Here is an 18,459-nt window from a genome sequence, read left to right on the forward strand (position 1 = left end):
AATCAATGGCTCAAGGATGGCAGCAGGCCATGACCTTTATGCTATACTGGAAGATATTATCTCAGCACGGAGACAGTTAATTGTCAGAACCAGTATCTCAATCAGGCTACCAGTCTGAACTTATAGGAGGATTGCCCCAAGAAGCAGATTAGCAGTCAAAAGTGGTATCTCTACCAGTGCTGGTGTAATCGATGCAGATTATACCAGAGAACTCAAAGTATTGCTGTTCAACTATCGAGACACAGATTGTCACATCAAGGCCGGTGATCAAATTGCCAAGTTGGTGGTAGAAAAAAATTAACACTACAAATATGATGGAAATAGACAATCTAGAAGATACTGAAAAAGGTACATTGGGATTCAAAAGCACAGACATCGCAATAAGGACTATTTCTGTGAGGGAATTAGAACCTGTAGTCAGTCAGTTACATACATCAATAGACCAAAATACACACTGGTATGATGCACCCAAAATATCTGAGCAAATCCTCATGACTAGCACTATATCAACCTATAAGGAATTTAACAAATTCAATCCGGAATTCTTAGAGCAAATCCAAAAAGTCATCCTGAGAGACAGAAAAGGGCTTAGAAGAAAAAATGAGTTGGAGAAACTATAAGACAATGGCAAACCTTTCCCGAAAGGCTGAACCTTATCTGACAAGTTACTTTACTATAAGCAAAGACTCTTTAGACCAAAAAACAAGGATCTTTATACAATAATAGCTGAAGGGTATCACGATGCTAAAATAGCAGGACAATTCAGACAAGAAGAAACTCTTGAGATAATTATTGGGGATTTCTATTGGAAAGGCTGGCAGATTGAGTAAATGATTATATACGGTCATGTGATGATTGTCAATACAACAAATCCCCACTACACACAAAATATAGTCTACTATAACCACTGTCAATTCCCTATACAGCATGGGCATCAATTTCTGTTGACTTTATTATTCAGTTACCCTAAAGTCAAGATTGTACCCAAATTATAGTAGTAGTTGACCAGTTTACAAAAATGGTCTACTTCATTAGATTAGAAGAGACAGCCACTGCAAAGGACATAGCTACAACCTTTATAAAGGAGATATGGAAGCTACATAGCTTACCAACAGAAATTGTCTCAAATATAGACTCAAAGTTTGCTGGAAATTTTTGGAAATCCTTATGCAAAATGTTAAGTATAACAAGGAGGATGTCTACAGCGTACTACCTACAAACGGATGGACAAACTGAGCAAACCAACCAAGTGCTGGAACATTACTTGCTAGATTTCATCAACTATGATTAGGATGACTGGTACTAATTGCTACACCTAGCAGAATATACCTACAATAACTTGGCAACCAATGCACATGGAATGACCCCCTTCTACGCAAACTATGGATTTCATCCATAAATGGAATAGATGAAGAAATGTGAGGCGCAAAATCCAGGAGCTACACCTTATGTAAACTGAATAAAGACAATCTATGAGCAAGCAAGGCAATCACTCCAACACACATGAGAGGCTATGATGAAATACTATGATAGAAAGGCCAAGCAAGAACCTGATTTCAAAATCAGTGATAAAGTAATATTAAATACAAAAATATTCGTACGCATTGGAAGTCAAAGAAACTTAGTCCAAAATTATCGGGGCCATTTGTGATCTTGGAGAAAGGAGTAAATCGTACCTGTAAACTTAACATTTCGAATCAATAAAACATATATCCAGTGTTCTATATATCTCTATTAGAACTTTACAGAGAGTCAGTACTCATGGACTGACAACAACCTTCCAAAGAATGTGAGGATATTGAGAGTGACTTACAAATGGGAAATAGAGAAAATTGTAAGAAGCGAAAAACACTCTTACCGAAAGAGAGTAAGTGGTTGCTACCAGGAGGTACATGAACTATGGTACTTTATTAAATAGCAATGTTGTTCTGAAGATGAGAACATCTAGGAACCTGCCACAAGCATGGATAATGCAAGGGAAATGGTTGAAGAGTTCCACTGTGATAATCTAGAAATGCCACTACAGGCAGAGGAAAAATAATAAAGAAAAAGCTTTTCCTACTATGACTAAGCAAATGCGGAACATTTTTTACTCTGCTCTCATTAGGTCCTAAAGGAGCTAATGTTCCAGGGTTAATGATTTAATATTTTAACTTTAATTTTTAATTTGTAATTTGTATTATATATACCCAAAAGGTATTTGGGACAAAGCATTAAGAGGAGCAAGCTCATGTTAGGAATGCAAGAATCCAATACCTAGGAATTACAGTAAGTAGGATAATCTCACCTGGAATTGGAATCTCTGGTCTTCAACACCTCCCTCTGGCCCCCTTATGAGGCCTGCACATTATTATACATATTAATCTCAGTTGCATCCTGTAACTATAATACTAAAGAATTGAAGGTGTCAGAATAAAACCATATACATTACTGATCTCTATCCAACCAGATCCTGTTCATAGAATATATGGGAGGGGACTATCAGCTAGGTCTGGAAAGTAAAATGGAGTAAATCAGTCAACTATTCAGAGCGTTACTAGGCTTCAAGGATGGAACATCTTTGGCATAAGCTGTAGGTAACTGGACGTTTTTGCATGAAAAGATGGTATTGAATGGTAAAGAATCTCAACAAGAGGCCAATACGTTCGCATCCACCCTACAATAATCAGAAGAGTCTAGAACTCTGAGGAACAATACTGTAACCGGTATGGGTACTTGGTTATTGGTTTTGTTTTATGTTTTGTTTTAAGTATCGCTTTGATACTTGGTTTGTTTTAAGTATCGCTTTGATACTTGGTTTGTTTTAAGTATCGTTTGATACTTGGTTTGTTTTATGTTTTGTTTTAAGTATCGCTTTGATACTTAAAGAGTTTTACCAAAGTGTATCGATTGATACCTTTGATTAGTTTCGTTCATGCTAGACATGAACAGATTTGTGTATTTAAAGACCGCCTGTTTCTACGATGGAAAAGGCAGACTTCGACAGACAGTATTTCAATATACTTGGTTGAACGGTTACTTCATTGTTCCCCAGTACACCCTCAAAGCCTCCTTTAGTTCTCAGCTCTCGCCTCCTCTCTGGAAGAGCAGGCCACCTGCCAACTATCGTATCTATTACCGACAACGTGATTAGCACCTTGCAAACACGTTACAAATACCATAGAACTGAATGGACTTTACGGAGTATTACAACTAGGTTTTGAAACACGTTGTAGCTACAATATTGACCCCCAATTGGGGCCACCTCAGTTCAACTTAAGAACTAGGCCACAAGTCTAAAGACTCTAATAATCAGATAACTACTATTAGCAACAGTATGGTTCCGAGTTAGTTATATTGTAATTACCAAAGAGGGTGTGGTGATTTTTAGTGTCTCCCAGTATTCGCACCTTTTAAGAATACCTGACATTGCAAGTTATAATCAGAGAGGTACATAGTTGTATAATAAATAGATGTAGTCTGCAAACACTCAGATGTGGAATATAAATATCGAAGTACCTCCCAAGCTTTAGACATCATCAAGCAATGGAGAAGAGACCTTAACAATATAATATTATTCTTACAATTCTACATTACTTTACCAAATTTACTTTACTCTTAGTAGTCATAAATGAAACAAATAAATTCGAGCCTTTCGAGATATTCTCCATCTACAGAAATGAATCTTTATTAGTCCAGACAATTCTAAAGTCTATCAGATTGTCTCCGCCTAACACCCTATAAGGGGGACCGGAGGGGGATGTTGGAGAGCAGGAATTCCAATTTCGGGTGAGGTTACCCTACTTAGAGCAACTCCTAAGTATTGGATCCTGGTATTCCTAATATTACTGGAAGCCTATTGGTGAGGTACCCAAAGTCTGTTGCCCCAAAAGTATTATAGTATTAGAAAATCATTAAAGGACTCTAAGAACCTAGTCTGAGGTCACAATGAGACCTACTTCTAGGAGGGTTGACTGTGGATAGTGTCTATTGGTAGTCAACCTCCACAGGTGTCTATCGGGGAAGCTATGTGGCTATCATCTAGAATAACATGGAATAAATTAGAACCTGATATATGTTCCGAGTCTGCCAATCCTGGTAGAAGACTATGTGAATATGGATAGAGAGTTCCATTGTTCATATTACATCCACTGCGGCATGATAGAATACCACTGACATGTCTATGATAAGAAGAGTTTTTACTCCTTCAGTTGCATTGTCAATAAAGTGGCTAAAACACCTCTGTCGGGTGGATGTTAGCAAGCCACGGAGTAGTCAACTTTGCTATAGAGAATGTCTGGTCCAATCCGTAAAGGTTAGCTAAATAGCACAAAGAGGTTGTAAGCTCACAAACATATAGTAGTAATGGTGAGCAACTGGCAGTATATGAAATCTACTTAAGTATGTACAAGTTCTGCTCTACTCTGGCAATCAACTACCTTTTAATATCAGGACTTAATTGAGTAAAGCTGTGGCTTAACAATACTAAGTTTTACTATTTTGTTTCTTCAAAATCTACTGCTAAGACTTTCAGATTTTATTACATTTATTTGCAGAAGAATTCATCTCAGTGCAGTTACAACCTCGGCATCTATCTTCCCAAAGTGAGCCCCCATTATACATCAATAGGCACTAACCAAAGTAAACCCTCCTTGAAGTAGGTCTTATTGTAACCTCAGACTAGTATCTTAGAGTCCTTAACGATTCTCTAATACCATTACATTTTTATGGCAAGTGACTTTGGTTACCTTACCTATAGGCCTCCAGTAATCTCACATACTACTACTAACTTCAAAGTTGTTTTACTCTGTCAGTTCTGGTCCGTTTTGAATGAAACCACCTGGAGGCCATTCTTTATGCTCTCCTCCTTCCCCGCATATATCCTAGAGACTACATATGATTGACCGGACACTGTGAGCGTATGCGGTGTTACAGGAGCATCTTTACCTGTAGACTTTCACTAGACTTACAGCAACTCTCCAGGCTATAGCCTATAATGCTAGAGACTTATAATGGGACTAGAGGGGGATGTTAGCCACCACACCTTTATGTTAGAGCTTATTTGAAGCTCTACTGGTTGTGCAGGAGTGATCCGCACAATCTGAGATTCAAACACCCTCTGTAGTTTTATATGACAAACAATCTAGTAACTTCCCCTGAAGTCCTGCATAACAAGTTACTTCCAAGGTAGGGTAACTTGGCTCCATAGCTGTGTAACTCTAGTCTGAAGGTAAAATATCTCTACCTGGATTCACCATCCAGCAATTCAGGGTTATTCCCAAATTAACTACATGGGTTACCCTACCCAGTAGGGTAACCACCACTCCTTACTAGTATTTATGTATGATACTTCTTAGTATGGCATAGCATGTCCAACTGAGGTACCTAACTAACAGTACCTCTACTTGGTAGACTCTGGTCTACCAATATTCCTACTAAGGCAGTCTCTTAACACCAGTATGGGTATAAGTTTGACTAACTGTAATAGTACTCCATGGAGTCTCATTACAGTTGTAGGACAATGATGTGCAAGTTTTGGAGGATTAGCTACCATATCCACAAGATCTCAATCCTATTGAACCTTTTTGGGTACACCTCAAGAAGCTTTACCATAAACATTATACTCACTTAGTTGAAGATACCAGCTCAGCAGATAAGGTAAAGCCACTCATAGAGGAAGCCCTTATTCATTGTTGGGAGCTGATACTAGACTATTTGTTTAAAGAATTGGTAGAAGGTATTCCTGGATGGATTAATGCAGTTATCAAGGCAAAAGAGTGGTATACTAAATTTTGAATTGATATTTTGTATTTATCTCTTCTATTCTATCTATTATAAACAAAATTCTACCTCTATAGGTATATTTGATATTACATGGGGAGTTGATGTGGTGGGTTGTGGGCGGGCGAGCGCTGTTGTCATGCACGGCAACGATCAATTTTGTCACCACACTGTATATATGCCGCATTGTTGTTTATCAATGGGGATCATTGGATATAAAATGACACCCTGTTTAAAGTTGACTTCGGTTTTCAATATCTGCGATCGGGCCAGGCCTAGCTGGATGAGCCCTAGAAAACGGACCGCAGCCGACAGTCCGGCCATGCCTATATGATACTATCGCAGAAAAAGCCCGGGCGGGACTAGCCGCATGCTAACACTCGGCTTTATCTTAGCGCTCTGTTCTTTTGTAAATCTCTTGCTGTCGTTAACTAGTTGAATATGGTGTTTAGCTTGTTTCGAGGACCTATTTTGAGCCCATTTGCGCTACGAGTAGAGGGGTTGTAGAGCGAGCATATATCTATCTCTTTCCTCAAACTATTCCTGTTTATCAGCGGACTCTCCTTTAGGAGAGAAAAACAATTATCAAACCACGTTCACAAACTTCCATGTTCTCGCATCACCACAGGATATTCTCAGGGCAGGCTAGCCCGTCTAGTCCGTCCATCTTCTATAACGAGACTACCAAGTCCACGTCCTCTTCTCCGGACGATCTGGCTTGACACGGACGGTCTCTAGTCCCCCTTGTCCAGTTTGGCGCGTTGCGGTGCCCCCGTACCGTAGGTGTGTGTCGAGGTTCAATTCGCCCCCGTTAGTATGATACTAGTCTTTTTGTATCCTTCGGTTTAACCCTTGGGAGGAAATTCAACTATCGGTACTGTACTCAATGTCGACTACGCTTGGCGTGGTACAGTACAGTACGGTAGGCTTACACTATTGGTGGTTTTTGTTACCAGCTTCGTGTCTTAAGGCCGCGGCTCATACCTTACAAGTATTATATTATACCAACATTAAGAATGTGTTCCTTGGTGAATCATTATTCTGTGCTAAAACTTAGGTCTGATTTTTCCGGCACCCGGTCCCACAGTATGTGAACTCATCGTCCGGATACCCGGGTAGATGATGCTCACCAAAGGCACTCGGATATCATGTCTCACCATTCACATTGAATCTTTATTCACATTGAATCTTTCCTCATAAGGCAAGCAAAAAAACAAAATGTTGGTTGAAAAAAAGGGTTAACCAAAGCCCCAATATTATGCCGACAATCGGATGCTCTCCTCGAAGAGAAAGTAGCTCGCCAAAAAGCCACCCAACTCTAAGTATCCAAAAACGCTACAATACAATAGGGCCTAAAAAAAAACCAAACGCCAGAAACCAGAGACCGAGATATACTACAGCAAGCAGGAGAGAAAAGGCTGAAGGGGTTCAACCCTTTAACCCAACTCGCTAATAAGATCCCAATCCCCAATCACCGACTCCCCATCATCCAGCACCGACCAGTCATCACCGGCCTCACTCCTAGCGCCAACCTCCTCCCCAACACAGGAAGCGACTTCAACCTCCTCTACCTCCTGATCATATAGTATCCCCAGCCGATACAACTCCTACCACCACCCCTCATCATTAGCCATCTCCCTCTGCCTCTCCCTCTTATTCTCCTGCGTAGGCGAAGGGAACTACTCACAGCGTCGCTAGCCGCCAAACCTCCCTCGCTCCATTCCCACTGGACATCACGATCGACCTGATCGTAAAGGTACCTCGCCTCGCAACGCACGCGGTCGAGCGAGTTCCGAGCCCATTTACCATTCCCCCTGGGTCCGCGCCTGAAGTCGGCTCTGTAAGGCATTTTTGGCGAGTTCGCAGTTTTCTTCGTGCGTGCTTGTAGTAGTTATGTTGGGGGATTTGCGAAGGAAGAAGGCAAATATATACCCAGGGTGTTGCTGGTATATTGTGCGGTTTATCTAGCAATGGTAGCCGTGAAGAGCTCTGGTAGAAGGTGTTGGTAAATAGCAGCAGTGCTGACGCCTGGATTATATACAATTTTCCCCCAAAAGTTTGACTCATTAACTTATGACTCTGCCTGAGCTGGATCATCTTGGCCTTAGGGTCCCCGGAGAAGGCTAGGAGCATACCGGTAATACTTGTACTCGAAAACAGGGATTCGCAAAATGTATAGAAAAATGGGAAAAAGGAAAACAATAGCGGCGTTTACGAGTGTTCATACAAATTCACCACCCTCTCGCCCCCTACTAGCAACAGCACTCGCACACTAGCACCGAGTGATCCTAACGGCGTCGCAACCAGTCAGAAATAACTTCAGCCACCACTGGACTCAACCATACAGTACGGTACCCGAGTACCATAGGCTATCAAGGTTTTGCCGCCATGGGCTATGTTGATTAGCTTGGGTTACAAGCCGCGATTAGATATGGAGGTGAGTGACTCATGGCGCTTTGGTGGGTTTTGATTGAGTGCTGCTGGTATACTTATCATCAGGCAGTACCACAACTGAGTGATTTTGGTGAGTCAAAAGAGATGAGGTTTCTCTATGATACGATTCCCATATTTATTAGTTCTCTGCCAGTGCAATGTACCGTACCAGTACTCGAGTATCATACTAGTAGCTACAACATTGGTGACTAAATTTCGGTGGTGAACCTTGTCATGAATTTATATGTCCAGTTCGTCAGGCTTCCTCGAGAATATCGTACGAGTAGTCGGTCACCAAAGCCCCGGCCCTACCGGTATATGAAAACCCGATTGAAACAGTCCCCCCCATTCTACAGGATTCCACCACAATAATTATCATACTATGATATCACAAGTCAAGTTACTCCACAATGATACAATACTCCACAAACAAACCGTCCCCGAGAAAATTAAAATACATTACTATCGCCCAAATGACTATTATATGGTATCACGGTTCCGAAAAACACTTCATCCTGCCCATCGCACCCTACCCACACACATCAATACCGGTATCCACTGCAGCGACATAGCGTACCCTCCAAAACTTAATCCCGCTCGCCAGCAGGATCTATTCTAGGAGCAGTGGTCAGATTCTCGTTCTTCCCGTTGTCGAGAACGAGAATGTCGTCTTCGATTCTGACACCGCCTACTGCCCAGTACTCTTCAAGGACCGTCTTGTTAATATACTGGTTGTGGACGGGGTGGTCAAGGAAAGCTTGGATTATGAATCTTGAGAAGTAGCTATGGATTGTTAGCCCGGTTGCGTGGGTAAATGGATAAAAGTTGGGAGTTGTTGGGATCATACATTCCAGGTTCGACAGTAATGACCATCCTGGGCTCTAGTATTCTGCGCACCACGGGGCGGTATAGTCCACGTCCTAACATTGGTTTTGGGAGAGAGGCGATGGAACCTAGCTGGCCTACAGCGGGCTTCCAGTCGACATCCGGGGCGCCCTCGACATCATGAGTGTCCAACCCAAGAAAGTGACCAATGCCATGGGGGAAGAAGGCACGGCTAGTTCCACATTGGAAGATTTCTTCTGCCGTGCCATTGTACATAATTCCCAACGACATTAATCCCTTGATGGCAATCCTATGTGCGAGGAGATGTGTATCTCTCCAATCCACGCCGGCAACAGTCTTTTTGATGCATTCCCTCTGCATCTCATCAACAATATTATATATTTCACTGGCTTCTTTAGTCCATTTCCCGGATATCGGGTATGTGCGAGTGACATCGCTCGCATATCCGGCCCATTCTGCACCAGCATCAATCAAAAGCAATTGTTTCTCCCTGAGCGGCGCGTCATTGCGAGTGTAGTGTAGTGTTGCGCAATTCTGCCCAGAGGCAACAATTGGCTCATATGCCTGCGTTCGGGCGAGCTGCGCAATACAAGTCTGGACAAATATTCCTTCCAGCTGAGCTTCCGTTTGAGCTGTTTGCACCGCTTTTAGCACAGCACAATGAGCATTTGCTGAGATGATATTTGCTCGGCGGAGCAAGTTGATTTCGTAATCATCCTTATAAACCCGGCAATCATCAATTGCGGGTTGGAGGTGCTGATCGGAGATAAATCTCCGAGGGATCTGTGGGGGGATCCGTGAAACTTGATGATGAATAGTATAAATTGGAGAGGATTGAAACGTGAAATGGAACTCCATTATCTTATCAGCTATTGAAGTAGAGTAGAGAACTTCGTCCACGTCATACCTAAGGATTCGTCAACTCCTTAGTTGTTGCGGTGTGTGAAAGGGGGGCTCAACAAACTTAAAGATGCAGTCCGTTATTGAGGGCGGAAAACCAGACCAGAGAACTTGATTCGGATCAAAAGGCGGAATATATCTACAAGCTTGCAGTATTAGCACTCCTCCGACCTCTCTCCAAAGCCCATGAGAGAGTCGTACAGAATTAACTTGTCCTGAGCGATTGAATATGTGACGAAACAATCCGGCATATCCACGACTCCCGTGAGGTACAAGAAATATCTCTTTTGACGGAATTTAACCGGCTCGTCCGAGTCCTCAAAAAGCACCTCCGGCATCCCTTCTAGGTAGATAAGACCGCTACGAGTGGGTAGTCGTCGGGCCACATTTCGGGCGTGTTGCTTCGCTGCAAACAGGTTAGAAACACGAGGAAAAACCATTATTCGCTGGGCCCATTGACACCTGGATACTTTTCCATTGAGTCGGCGGCGATATGTATGTTGAGAATGTCAGCCGGTCTGTGATGAATACGGGTCAGAAAAGAATGAAGAGAAGGTAGCAACTCCAAGGGGGACGAACTGTTGGCCTCCAGGTTTGCTAAGAGCAGGTTTCGCTACCATATTTGGGGAATTCTATTGTTGTAAGAGTGATACGGGAATCCTGCAACTGTGAGAGGAAGAGGGAAGTTGCAGACCGTGAGGAGGGAGTTTACACCAGTGCCCGGTTCGGGAATGAGTTTGCGCTATCCCGGCACTGTGCGTACGGCGAAAAGATTGACGTCTTTAGATAGCTATAATACCGGGTACGGCAATCGAGGGCCCTAATTAGAGCTTGAGTGAGGGTTACTCGCGCACCCGTAAAATTATTTTGATAATATTATTAATAATATGATACAAGAGGAAAGCGCAGTAAGTGCCAGGGTAGAGGTTTCTATGGAGTTTGGTGTGCGGGGGAGTTCTATTTACATTAATTTTCTAGGAATCGTGCGAGGGAGCTAGGTCCGTGATGGGAAGACGCGCCACGAGTTAGCTAAGGTAGGAACCCTTATCGTTAGGTATCACAAGTACCCATCGTACCCCTGTTCTAAGACTTTTCATACCGCTCATAACCAGTCGGGAGCCTCAAAGTAGGGTAAGTCTACCCCGTTGCTTGTCGTCACCTTGAACTTGACCACTCATTGCACCCCACCTTTAACAAACATCCACTACAATATCTCAAACAATGGATAGACCACGAGGCGGAGGATTCAGAGGGCGCGGCGGAGGCGGTGGTGGGCGTGGAGGTCGTGGTGGAGCCGGAGGGGGCGGTGGTGGAGGTGGTCAGGCCGGGTACAATAAAGATCAACAAGAGCGGAAACCTCGCGAGGCAATCTTGGATCTGGCAAAATTTATGGATAAGGCAATCACTGTGAAGTTTAATGGTGGTAGGGAAGGTGCTTCTCGCCCTACGCTCTAAATTTTGTGGATACTGACAGTTAATTCTGCTCCAGTTGTGGGAATATTAAAAGGCTACGACCAACTCATGAACCTCGTCCTAGATGATGTGAAGGAAAACCTTAGAGGTTCGTTCCATATAATAATAACTAGCATATACTCAAGTATTGAGCGCTAACCATAATTACCTGATAGATGAGGATGGAAACGAGACAACACGGGAATTGGGTCTGGTCGTTGCGAGGGGTCCGATGTTGACCCTCATCTCGCCAATGGATGGTAGCGAGCAGATCGAGAACCCGTTCATGACGCAGGAAGGGTAACTGGGAAGCATTATCTTGTCTCTCTAAATGGATTGTCTTCTTTTCGAGAGAGCTTAATATCATGGGATTTTCTTGTGATTGGGTTTTGGCGTTAGTTCTTCCATTAATAAAAGGGGGTCACACTGCCTGATACCGGTTTACAGTCGCGAGACAATAGTCTTGGTGAAGCGAGGTTACCCTTTGCCTCTTGAATGGCCCACCCCCCACACAGACTGCCAATTGCGCAATACATCTCCCTTCTAGTAGCGCCGCAAACCACGTAGAGTGGAATTCAGTTTCACCGATGCTCTTGTCTAGTTACTCTTCTCCTCGTTCTCTTATACCTTCGCGAACCCTGAGCTATTGGTGATGTTAGATGATCGTGGTAGGGTTTGCTCTACTTGACCACTGCGGCCGGCAGTCTGGCCGATCATAGTATGATAGAAACCATACAGGATCACTCGATATTCACAGAAATCACATTGTCACGGAAAGTTTTCCCTACAGATTCGAAAGGGCACTCACCCTCTTTGTGATGTTAGATATTATGATATATTGTTAAATCGTGTATCTAGACAAATTCGGACCACTCTCTAGCACAAGCTAATCACTGTTTGCCTCGCTTTCTTAAATTTTATGCTCTTTCAAGCTATTTGTAAAGGGATTGCAGCTAACTAATTGGTAGACACCCGATGCTTCAGGGTAGGAAATAAGAGAATAGAAGGAAAATACAGGAACGCCCCAATATACTACGCCCAAGTCTGTGAATCTCATGTGTGGTGGTAGTATTTCATCCACAAAAAGGTCGTGAGGTCGTATCTAAAGAACATTATCGATTGCAAACATTGTACTAACTATTCGGTCCGTCTAAATAATTTCAATATCCATGCAGGAAGTATACCACTAAAAGTGTTCCCATTAGCAACGAATCCCTTATTGTTCCCCCGGACAGTAAATGGGGTGGGGTGCAGATACATACCTCCTCAACCCTAGGCTTATCTCGGCCAAAATGCCACGAGAAATCCCAAACCCAGTAAACAGTGTAAACATCCCCAACGTTCAGGTCCTCCGGGATCACAAACTCCGATCTACATGGCTTCTCAACCCCCGCTGCTCCCACCCCACGCTGCCCAGATATGGGGGAGCCATTGGGTTGAGTGCACTTTCCATCGTCGTACAGCCTCGCCTGGAGAAGCCTGCCCCTCTTGTTCCCTCCCTGGCCGTCGGCGGTCCAAGCCCTCACCTCCCTCAGCGGGAGTTTCGGGTCGGGGTTGGAGGTGCCGAACCAGTACGTGTAGCCTGAGAAAGCTTTCCCCGAGGGAGGGAGGGATACGTGACCATTTTCGAGGTAGTAACCTGCCACCGTTTGTCCGCGGCTGGCCCTAAGACGGGGAAAACCTGGGTGGTTGGCGCGCACTTGCTGGGTCTCCTTGCAGATCGGCTTGCTATCCCAGTCCGGGCCTTCGATGCGGTAAGTCATGCGGGTGTCGACGCTGGCGTCCTTGCCAACTGGTAGGTAGGTAGGTAGGTAGGTTGTTAGTTTTTGATGTTCTTATTTCATGCTATGGGGGTGGATGGAGGAGGGGAGGAAAGGGCTCACTCCAGCTTCTTATGTAGCCTTTCGTGCCCGGGCCAACTGCCTCTAGGGCCTCGATCTGTAAAACGAATGTTAGCACTCTGAAAAGTTTTATATATATCTTCGGCCGATCCTCTTACCCAAGAGTGGGAAACAGCGTTCCCGGCGTGGAGTAGCAGCAAAGCTGCAGTGGTGATAAAGTAAAAATGCATTATGTTTTAGCAAAAGTGAGATTGGTATAAAGATTGTTTCCTCCAAAAAAGAAAGGATAGTTAAGAGAATGGAAGCGGCTTTCTCGAAAATCTCGCAAGGTGTGTAAGTATCTTAATGTTGATATGAGAGAGCGTGAGTGTGGAAGAAAGAGCTCGAAAATAAAAATATCAAACGGCTCTTTATACAATAATTATGACGATCATAGAACTGGAGGCGATTTACTTGATTGTATACCTTACACACCCACCTACGGAGACCATTCAAGTTGGAAAATAGCCAAGATGGGGAGCCATTCAAGTTGAATAGTGTCGAACGTTAATGGTAGTTCATGCCATGAATCGCCATTGTATTCCGGACGGTAACTACACACCGGCAACACGAGGTTGCCAAAAGTGAGAACAATACTTGCAAACCCCATTCCACTGTGATATACATAGTCTAGTCCCAACCACTAAGACTCACTCAACCCAACTTGAATTTATCCCCCAAAATCGTATGAAACGGACAAAGAAGTGCATTTTTTTTATATAGGGCTGGGGGTGAAAAGTAGGGCTAACGCAAGACAGGCAGGGTTTCTGCTTGACGTCCAGCCATTACATCATGGCCTCTGTTCAAGTCTCATAGTCCCGGATTCTATTTTCAAGGTGAATAGAATCCCCGGTTGTGGTATAATATTGAGGGAGGCTGTGGTCATATGGAGTCACTCGGTGGGGTTACTGTGGTCGGAATATACCGGATTCCACCCAACTTAGAGCGTTGCTGATATGCTCTGGTAGTTCTTTTTTCCTCTAAGATAGAAGATGAGAGCGAGGTAGACTACCTCGGGGTTATTTCCTTGTGTAAGCGTTTTCCAAGTCGGTACCTACACTATACGACCTCGTTTCACTGTTTCATTTTCTGCTTCCGGTACCTGAACTCACCACTCCACCGAGCTACAAGTACTGTACAGTACAGTGCTGTGGGCGCCACCCATAATCTACCAAATTGGGTCGAGGGTGAGGCAACAGCCACTTTTGGTCTACCGTACTCGTAGACCCACCCTAATTTTTCAAGTTCCTAACTGCAATTTCCCTAAAGCTTATCTAGACGGTATCATACTACGATATATGATACCACCAGATTGGGACCAAAGCCGGACACACGGTATTAGAACCCACTACACTACTAACTCTATTGTACTAATTACCGCAAAACCAGCAACTCATTCCGGAAGTATGATATGCCTGTACAGTACCCCCATTTTCCCATCCTCTCTCGCTCACCCACAACCACCTTTACCAATACATCCACGACCCGCGAACCCACCTCTAACTTACCCTTCGGCGAGCTCTGCAATAATAACAAGCAAACCCGAGGTCCCGGCGTCCGGGGGTATATCACGGTAGGGACGTTACCGTCCTATCTATCTATCTAACATTATCGCATAACTCTCTTCGCCTTCGCCAGATAACCACCACACTTGACCGCTAAACATCTGACTTGGTCAGTTCGTAAATACCCTATAGTTTTGAGGAGAGCACGAGTAAGTTTAATGGTAGGTACGGTGGCGCTCCGTTGACACATTGGCGAAAAGAGAGTTGTCGGTGGAATGAGGGAAAGTGGAAGCCCAAGTATAAATAATTTACCGGGAATATGTGGGGCTATACCGGTATGCTACTGTTGTGAAGAGATGGGTATTTTGTACTGTATTTCGCTACTCGAGTAGTCGTCGCCCGTAGATGGGTGTGCGTGTCCTGGAAGATTTTCCAGGGAAGTGCTGGTTGGCCGTGTTTCCGTCGGAAATGAGTCACCAAGGTGGGAGGCGGCGCCGTTAGCTGGTACGGTAGATTATAGTGCCGTACAATAAAGGACAAATTGCTCTGCACTGTATATAAATGAAGGTCGATCTGACTGAGAGTACAGTTTTCCGGATTGTATGGATTACGATTCTGTTGCGCGCTGTATGGCATCACACCGGTACCGTGGCTGGCCCTTTCACCGCACGAAAGAGTACCGGTACTGCACGGACTGGGGGCTGGATTTTGGCATCTGGCTAAGGATGTATATGCCGCACCATCGCTCACAACGAGTTTCATTACATACAGAATCTCTACTAGTGATGTTGATAGAGAAAATGACAAAAGCTGACACGGGCTCGCTGAGAGGGGCGCTCGCTCGGTCACAAATTCCACCCTATTACCAACTCATAAAGCAAAGTTTTCTTTTAATACACCACCAAAATGAAGTAGCAATACCCCAATCCTCGCCCAACGAAAGAAAGTGAGAACTAACAGCTAGGAACCATGAAGGATCTAAGATACGTTGCTAATAACAAATCAAATTTCATCGTCTGGACTTGCTGAGGTCCTGAAAACATGATTCAACTTGTCGTTTCAGCTATCCGATCATGAAATCAGTTACCACACACAAGTGGGGGGGGGGAACGTGAAGGTACTTGCCTCCTTATAGGTGACTACAAAACAATTCATGCTGTCTCTACTGACCAACATGATCTTCTCGTCTACCCCAGCGTCCAGTTTATTCAAACAGGTAAGAACATGGGCCATATCAACGACAGGATTATTGCTCTCGTCGACAGAATGGAACACGTAGTCCCTAAAGAGCTTTAAGTAATATCTGTCACCGGTCTCACTCCATCTTGGATCATGATCGTACTCGGGTCGCTCGTTGATGAAGCCGAATTTACACAAAAGCCGCACTAGCCTACCGTTCTCTAATTCTCGAGAGAGCGCCGACTCTAGTGAATCTTCGTAGTGTAGAGCACTATCGAAATTTTGGAAGGCTTGGTTGGCTATGGATTTGACGTATTCGTCTATATTTTTCGTTGATCCGGTATAAAGGTAGTAAATGCTGTCCCGAAGTTGAATGGAGTAATGACGACCAATGTATTCCATGCTCTTCTGGGGATATTGAATAGCTGAAGGGGTATTAAATGCGATTGAGAGCATGAGACGACCTAACTGGATAAGGTCTTCTTGTTGACACTCCCGAACCGACTCCTGGCTGCGTGTAGTCTCCGGATGGATGACGTCGAAAATCCCACAGCAGTTGAGACGTATCCTATGATAGAATCATTAGGTCCATTTACCCATAAGCATTACTCGTTGATATGTAATTACCTCATTTTATTTGTGAGTAGGATTTTCGACGGTTCAATCACTCGGGCTGCTAATCCTGCACTATGTATGACTCTCAATGCAGAAGCGATCTGGACAATATAGCTCCAGAGAACTTGTTCTGGAACTATTGGGCCTGTGGGTTGATGCTGCCTCGTAGGATTCGGGTATCTTGGGTTAGGTCCAAAGTGAGTCTCAGCCAGTGTTTTCGACAATGGGTGGTAATCATAGACGAAGACGATAGCTGTTATAAAGTAAAGGTTTAGGGCAACTGGCACAAATTTCGGGGCATGATAGAAGAAATGGCAATAAGGATGTGGGAATAGTGCGCAAAAGTGATTTTGTTCAGAGGATAAAATGAGACCTACAGCTATCCCCAAATTTGGTAGTCGTCCAAGCATCGTGTATAGTCACAATATTAGCGCTTAATACCTTTCTCCATCTCTGAACAATTCGGATATCAGCCTCATTTGAGAGCCTGAAGCCTTGTAGTTGGTAGGTTAAATGTTAGCAACCGCCATCCCCATCCCAAATTGATTCCATAACCGCCGGAGAAACCCACCTTCAAGTCTCCGCAGCGCATAGGCGTTCCCATCCTCAGACGAAAATGCTTTATAGGCCCAGCTGGGATACCCAAAAACTTGCGCACTCTTCTGGTTGGAAATGTCAAGTGGAACAAGCTGGTGATATTCCTCGATTGACGGGGGGAGTATTGAAGATATAGCTTAGCAGGCGCGGGAAATCCCATGTCAGCTTTCATTCATAAACACGGATCTCTTCGTTGAGTTAGGGGCTGAGATACCTGGTAGTGTTTGGAGTGTAGCATCGGCCTTTTTCTGGAGCTCTTCTCTTAGGTTATCGGGCAAGAAAAACCCATGAATATTTTTCTGAAACGGCTGCAGCTTCTGAGGGTACGGGGCCAAGGGAGCATATAAATGATAGTTGAGCTTGATAGGACAAAACCAAAAGTTAATATCTCATCTACCCTAGAGTAAACGTAACATGGGGTTAGGGGTACAAAACTGGATGTTGGTACGTTTGTTGCGGTTGATAAAACATGTCGACACCCGTTTGAGCATATGGATTCACAGACGCCCCAACAGTAAAATCATACGCATTCATCGCCGCATTTGCAGTAGTCTTCATTTTGTTAGCCCTGCGCCGTGATCTCGTAGGCGAATATACATTCTCGCCCAACCCCATATTTTCAAATCCATGTTGGAGGCCCTGGTGATGATAAAGCTGTGGATCGATTGCCGGAGCCATGGAGTATCTTTCCGCCAGTATAAATAGTCAGCCACAGTGTCCCACGAGTTGTGGAGTAATGTAGAGACGAACCCGTTCGCAGCATCATGGAGCTGTTGTGCAATTGGAGGTGTGGCGGTCCCTGTCACGTTAGCTCTCTATGCTCAAAATAAAGAGTTCTATGCAAACTGAAATTACCAGTACTATGATTATGTTTAGGAGTAAAGGGCGCCGCATCTGCAGCTTTCGGAGATATCGTCTTTTTCGGAGGAGTGGCCGGAGTGAAAGAGGGGGAGTCTACATTGAATTTTCCCCGACCAGTACCAGATTGTTGCTTCTGGGAGTGCGGGTCATGGTTGAATGCGCAACCTATGAGACTTTAGCCTGCGAAAAATCGACCAAAGCAGCCCCCCCTACCTTTGTCCTGGTATCGACAATATCCATAGATAGTTATATTTCGACAGATTGTAGAACTCGAATCTTAGTGATATATTAGACCTACATCCAGAAACCGAACATGCCCTGGAAGCGAAAGCAATCCTATTGGGAAATGTACAGACCTTTGGCTTTAGGTCTGGGTGAAGATCGAGTACACTGTTTAATGTAGTTGTGGCGCTGGTAGGGGGTGGGACAGA

The 18,459-nt window shown here is 44.1% G+C and overlaps 4 protein-coding genes; 1 reads left to right on the top strand and 3 right to left on the bottom strand.

Moving 5' to 3' along the window:
- Positions 1–6,981: 6,981 nt before the first annotated feature.
- GSTUM_00004230001 (uncharacterized protein) lies at positions 6,982–7,752 on the bottom strand. XM_002835481.2 has 2 exons: positions 7,448–7,752; positions 6,982–7,367 (listed from the first exon to the last, which is right to left on the bottom strand). The coding sequence occupies exons 1-2, from the start codon at positions 7,607–7,609 to the stop codon at positions 7,197–7,199; spliced, it is 333 nt and encodes a 110-aa protein (XP_002835527.1). The 5' UTR covers positions 7,610–7,752; the 3' UTR covers positions 6,982–7,196.
- A 1,204-nt stretch (positions 7,753–8,956) lies between these two features.
- Positions 8,957–10,627, bottom strand: GSTUM_00004231001 (uncharacterized protein; the record flags this gene model as incomplete). XM_002835482.2 has 8 exons in its annotated part: positions 10,519–10,627; positions 10,402–10,457; positions 10,141–10,345; positions 10,004–10,078; positions 9,940–9,946; positions 9,178–9,900; positions 9,041–9,074; positions 8,957–8,976 (listed from the first exon to the last, which is right to left on the bottom strand). The coding sequence occupies exons 1-8, from the start codon at positions 10,557–10,559 to the stop codon at positions 8,957–8,959; spliced, it is 1,161 nt and encodes a 386-aa protein (XP_002835528.1). The 5' UTR covers positions 10,560–10,627.
- A 485-nt stretch (positions 10,628–11,112) lies between these two features.
- On the top strand, positions 11,113–11,820 carry GSTUM_00004232001 (uncharacterized protein). XM_002835483.2 has 3 exons: positions 11,113–11,371; positions 11,429–11,500; positions 11,568–11,820. Exons 1-3 carry the CDS (start codon positions 11,161–11,163, stop codon positions 11,693–11,695), a joined length of 411 nt encoding a protein of 136 aa, XP_002835529.1. The 5' UTR covers positions 11,113–11,160; the 3' UTR covers positions 11,696–11,820.
- A 3,909-nt stretch (positions 11,821–15,729) lies between these two features.
- GSTUM_00004233001 (uncharacterized protein) overlaps positions 15,730–18,459 on the bottom strand; it is a gene marked incomplete at its 3' end in the record, with an annotated part of 3,137 nt that continues 407 nt past the window's right edge. The window contains exons 1-12 of the mRNA XM_002835484.2: positions 18,385–18,459; positions 18,242–18,304; positions 18,023–18,193; positions 17,918–17,966; positions 17,765–17,852; positions 17,603–17,719; positions 17,382–17,526; positions 17,142–17,303; positions 16,948–17,064; positions 16,583–16,823; positions 15,898–16,523; positions 15,730–15,809 (exon numbers count right to left, since the gene is read on the bottom strand). The exon at positions 18,385–18,459 is cut by the window's right edge and continues 407 nt beyond it. Of these exons, the coding sequence (XP_002835530.1) occupies positions 15,730–15,809; positions 15,898–16,523; positions 16,583–16,823; positions 16,948–17,064; positions 17,142–17,303; positions 17,382–17,526; positions 17,603–17,719; positions 17,765–17,845 (1,569 nt within the window). The 5' untranslated portion in view covers positions 17,846–17,852; positions 17,918–17,966; positions 18,023–18,193; positions 18,242–18,304; positions 18,385–18,459.

This window comes from Tuber melanosporum (assembly GCF_000151645.1).
Source record: "Tuber melanosporum whole genome shotgun sequence assembly, scaffold_11, strain Mel28".
NCBI lineage: Eukaryota > Fungi > Ascomycota > Pezizomycetes > Pezizales > Tuberaceae > Tuber > Tuber melanosporum.

Excerpts from the sequence above, each read along its gene's own strand:
- GSTUM_00004230001 (XM_002835481.2), bottom strand. The coding sequence starts at position 7,609 with ATGCCTTACAGAGCCGACTTCAGGCGCGGACCCAGGGGGAATGGTAAA. Across the intron at positions 7,368-7,447 it reads GTTTGGCGGCTAGCGACGCT|GAGTTGTATCGGCTGGGGAT; the intron begins GTGAGTAGTTCC and ends GGGTGGTGGTAG.
- GSTUM_00004232001 (XM_002835483.2), top strand. The coding sequence starts at position 11,161 with ATGGATAGACCACGAGGCGGAGGATTCAGAGGGCGCGGCGGAGGCGGT. Across the intron at positions 11,372-11,428 it reads GTTTAATGGTGGTAGGGAAG|TTGTGGGAATATTAAAAGGC; the intron begins GTGCTTCTCGCC and ends ATTCTGCTCCAG. Across the intron at positions 11,501-11,567 it reads TGTGAAGGAAAACCTTAGAG|ATGAGGATGGAAACGAGACA; the intron begins GTTCGTTCCATA and ends ATTACCTGATAG.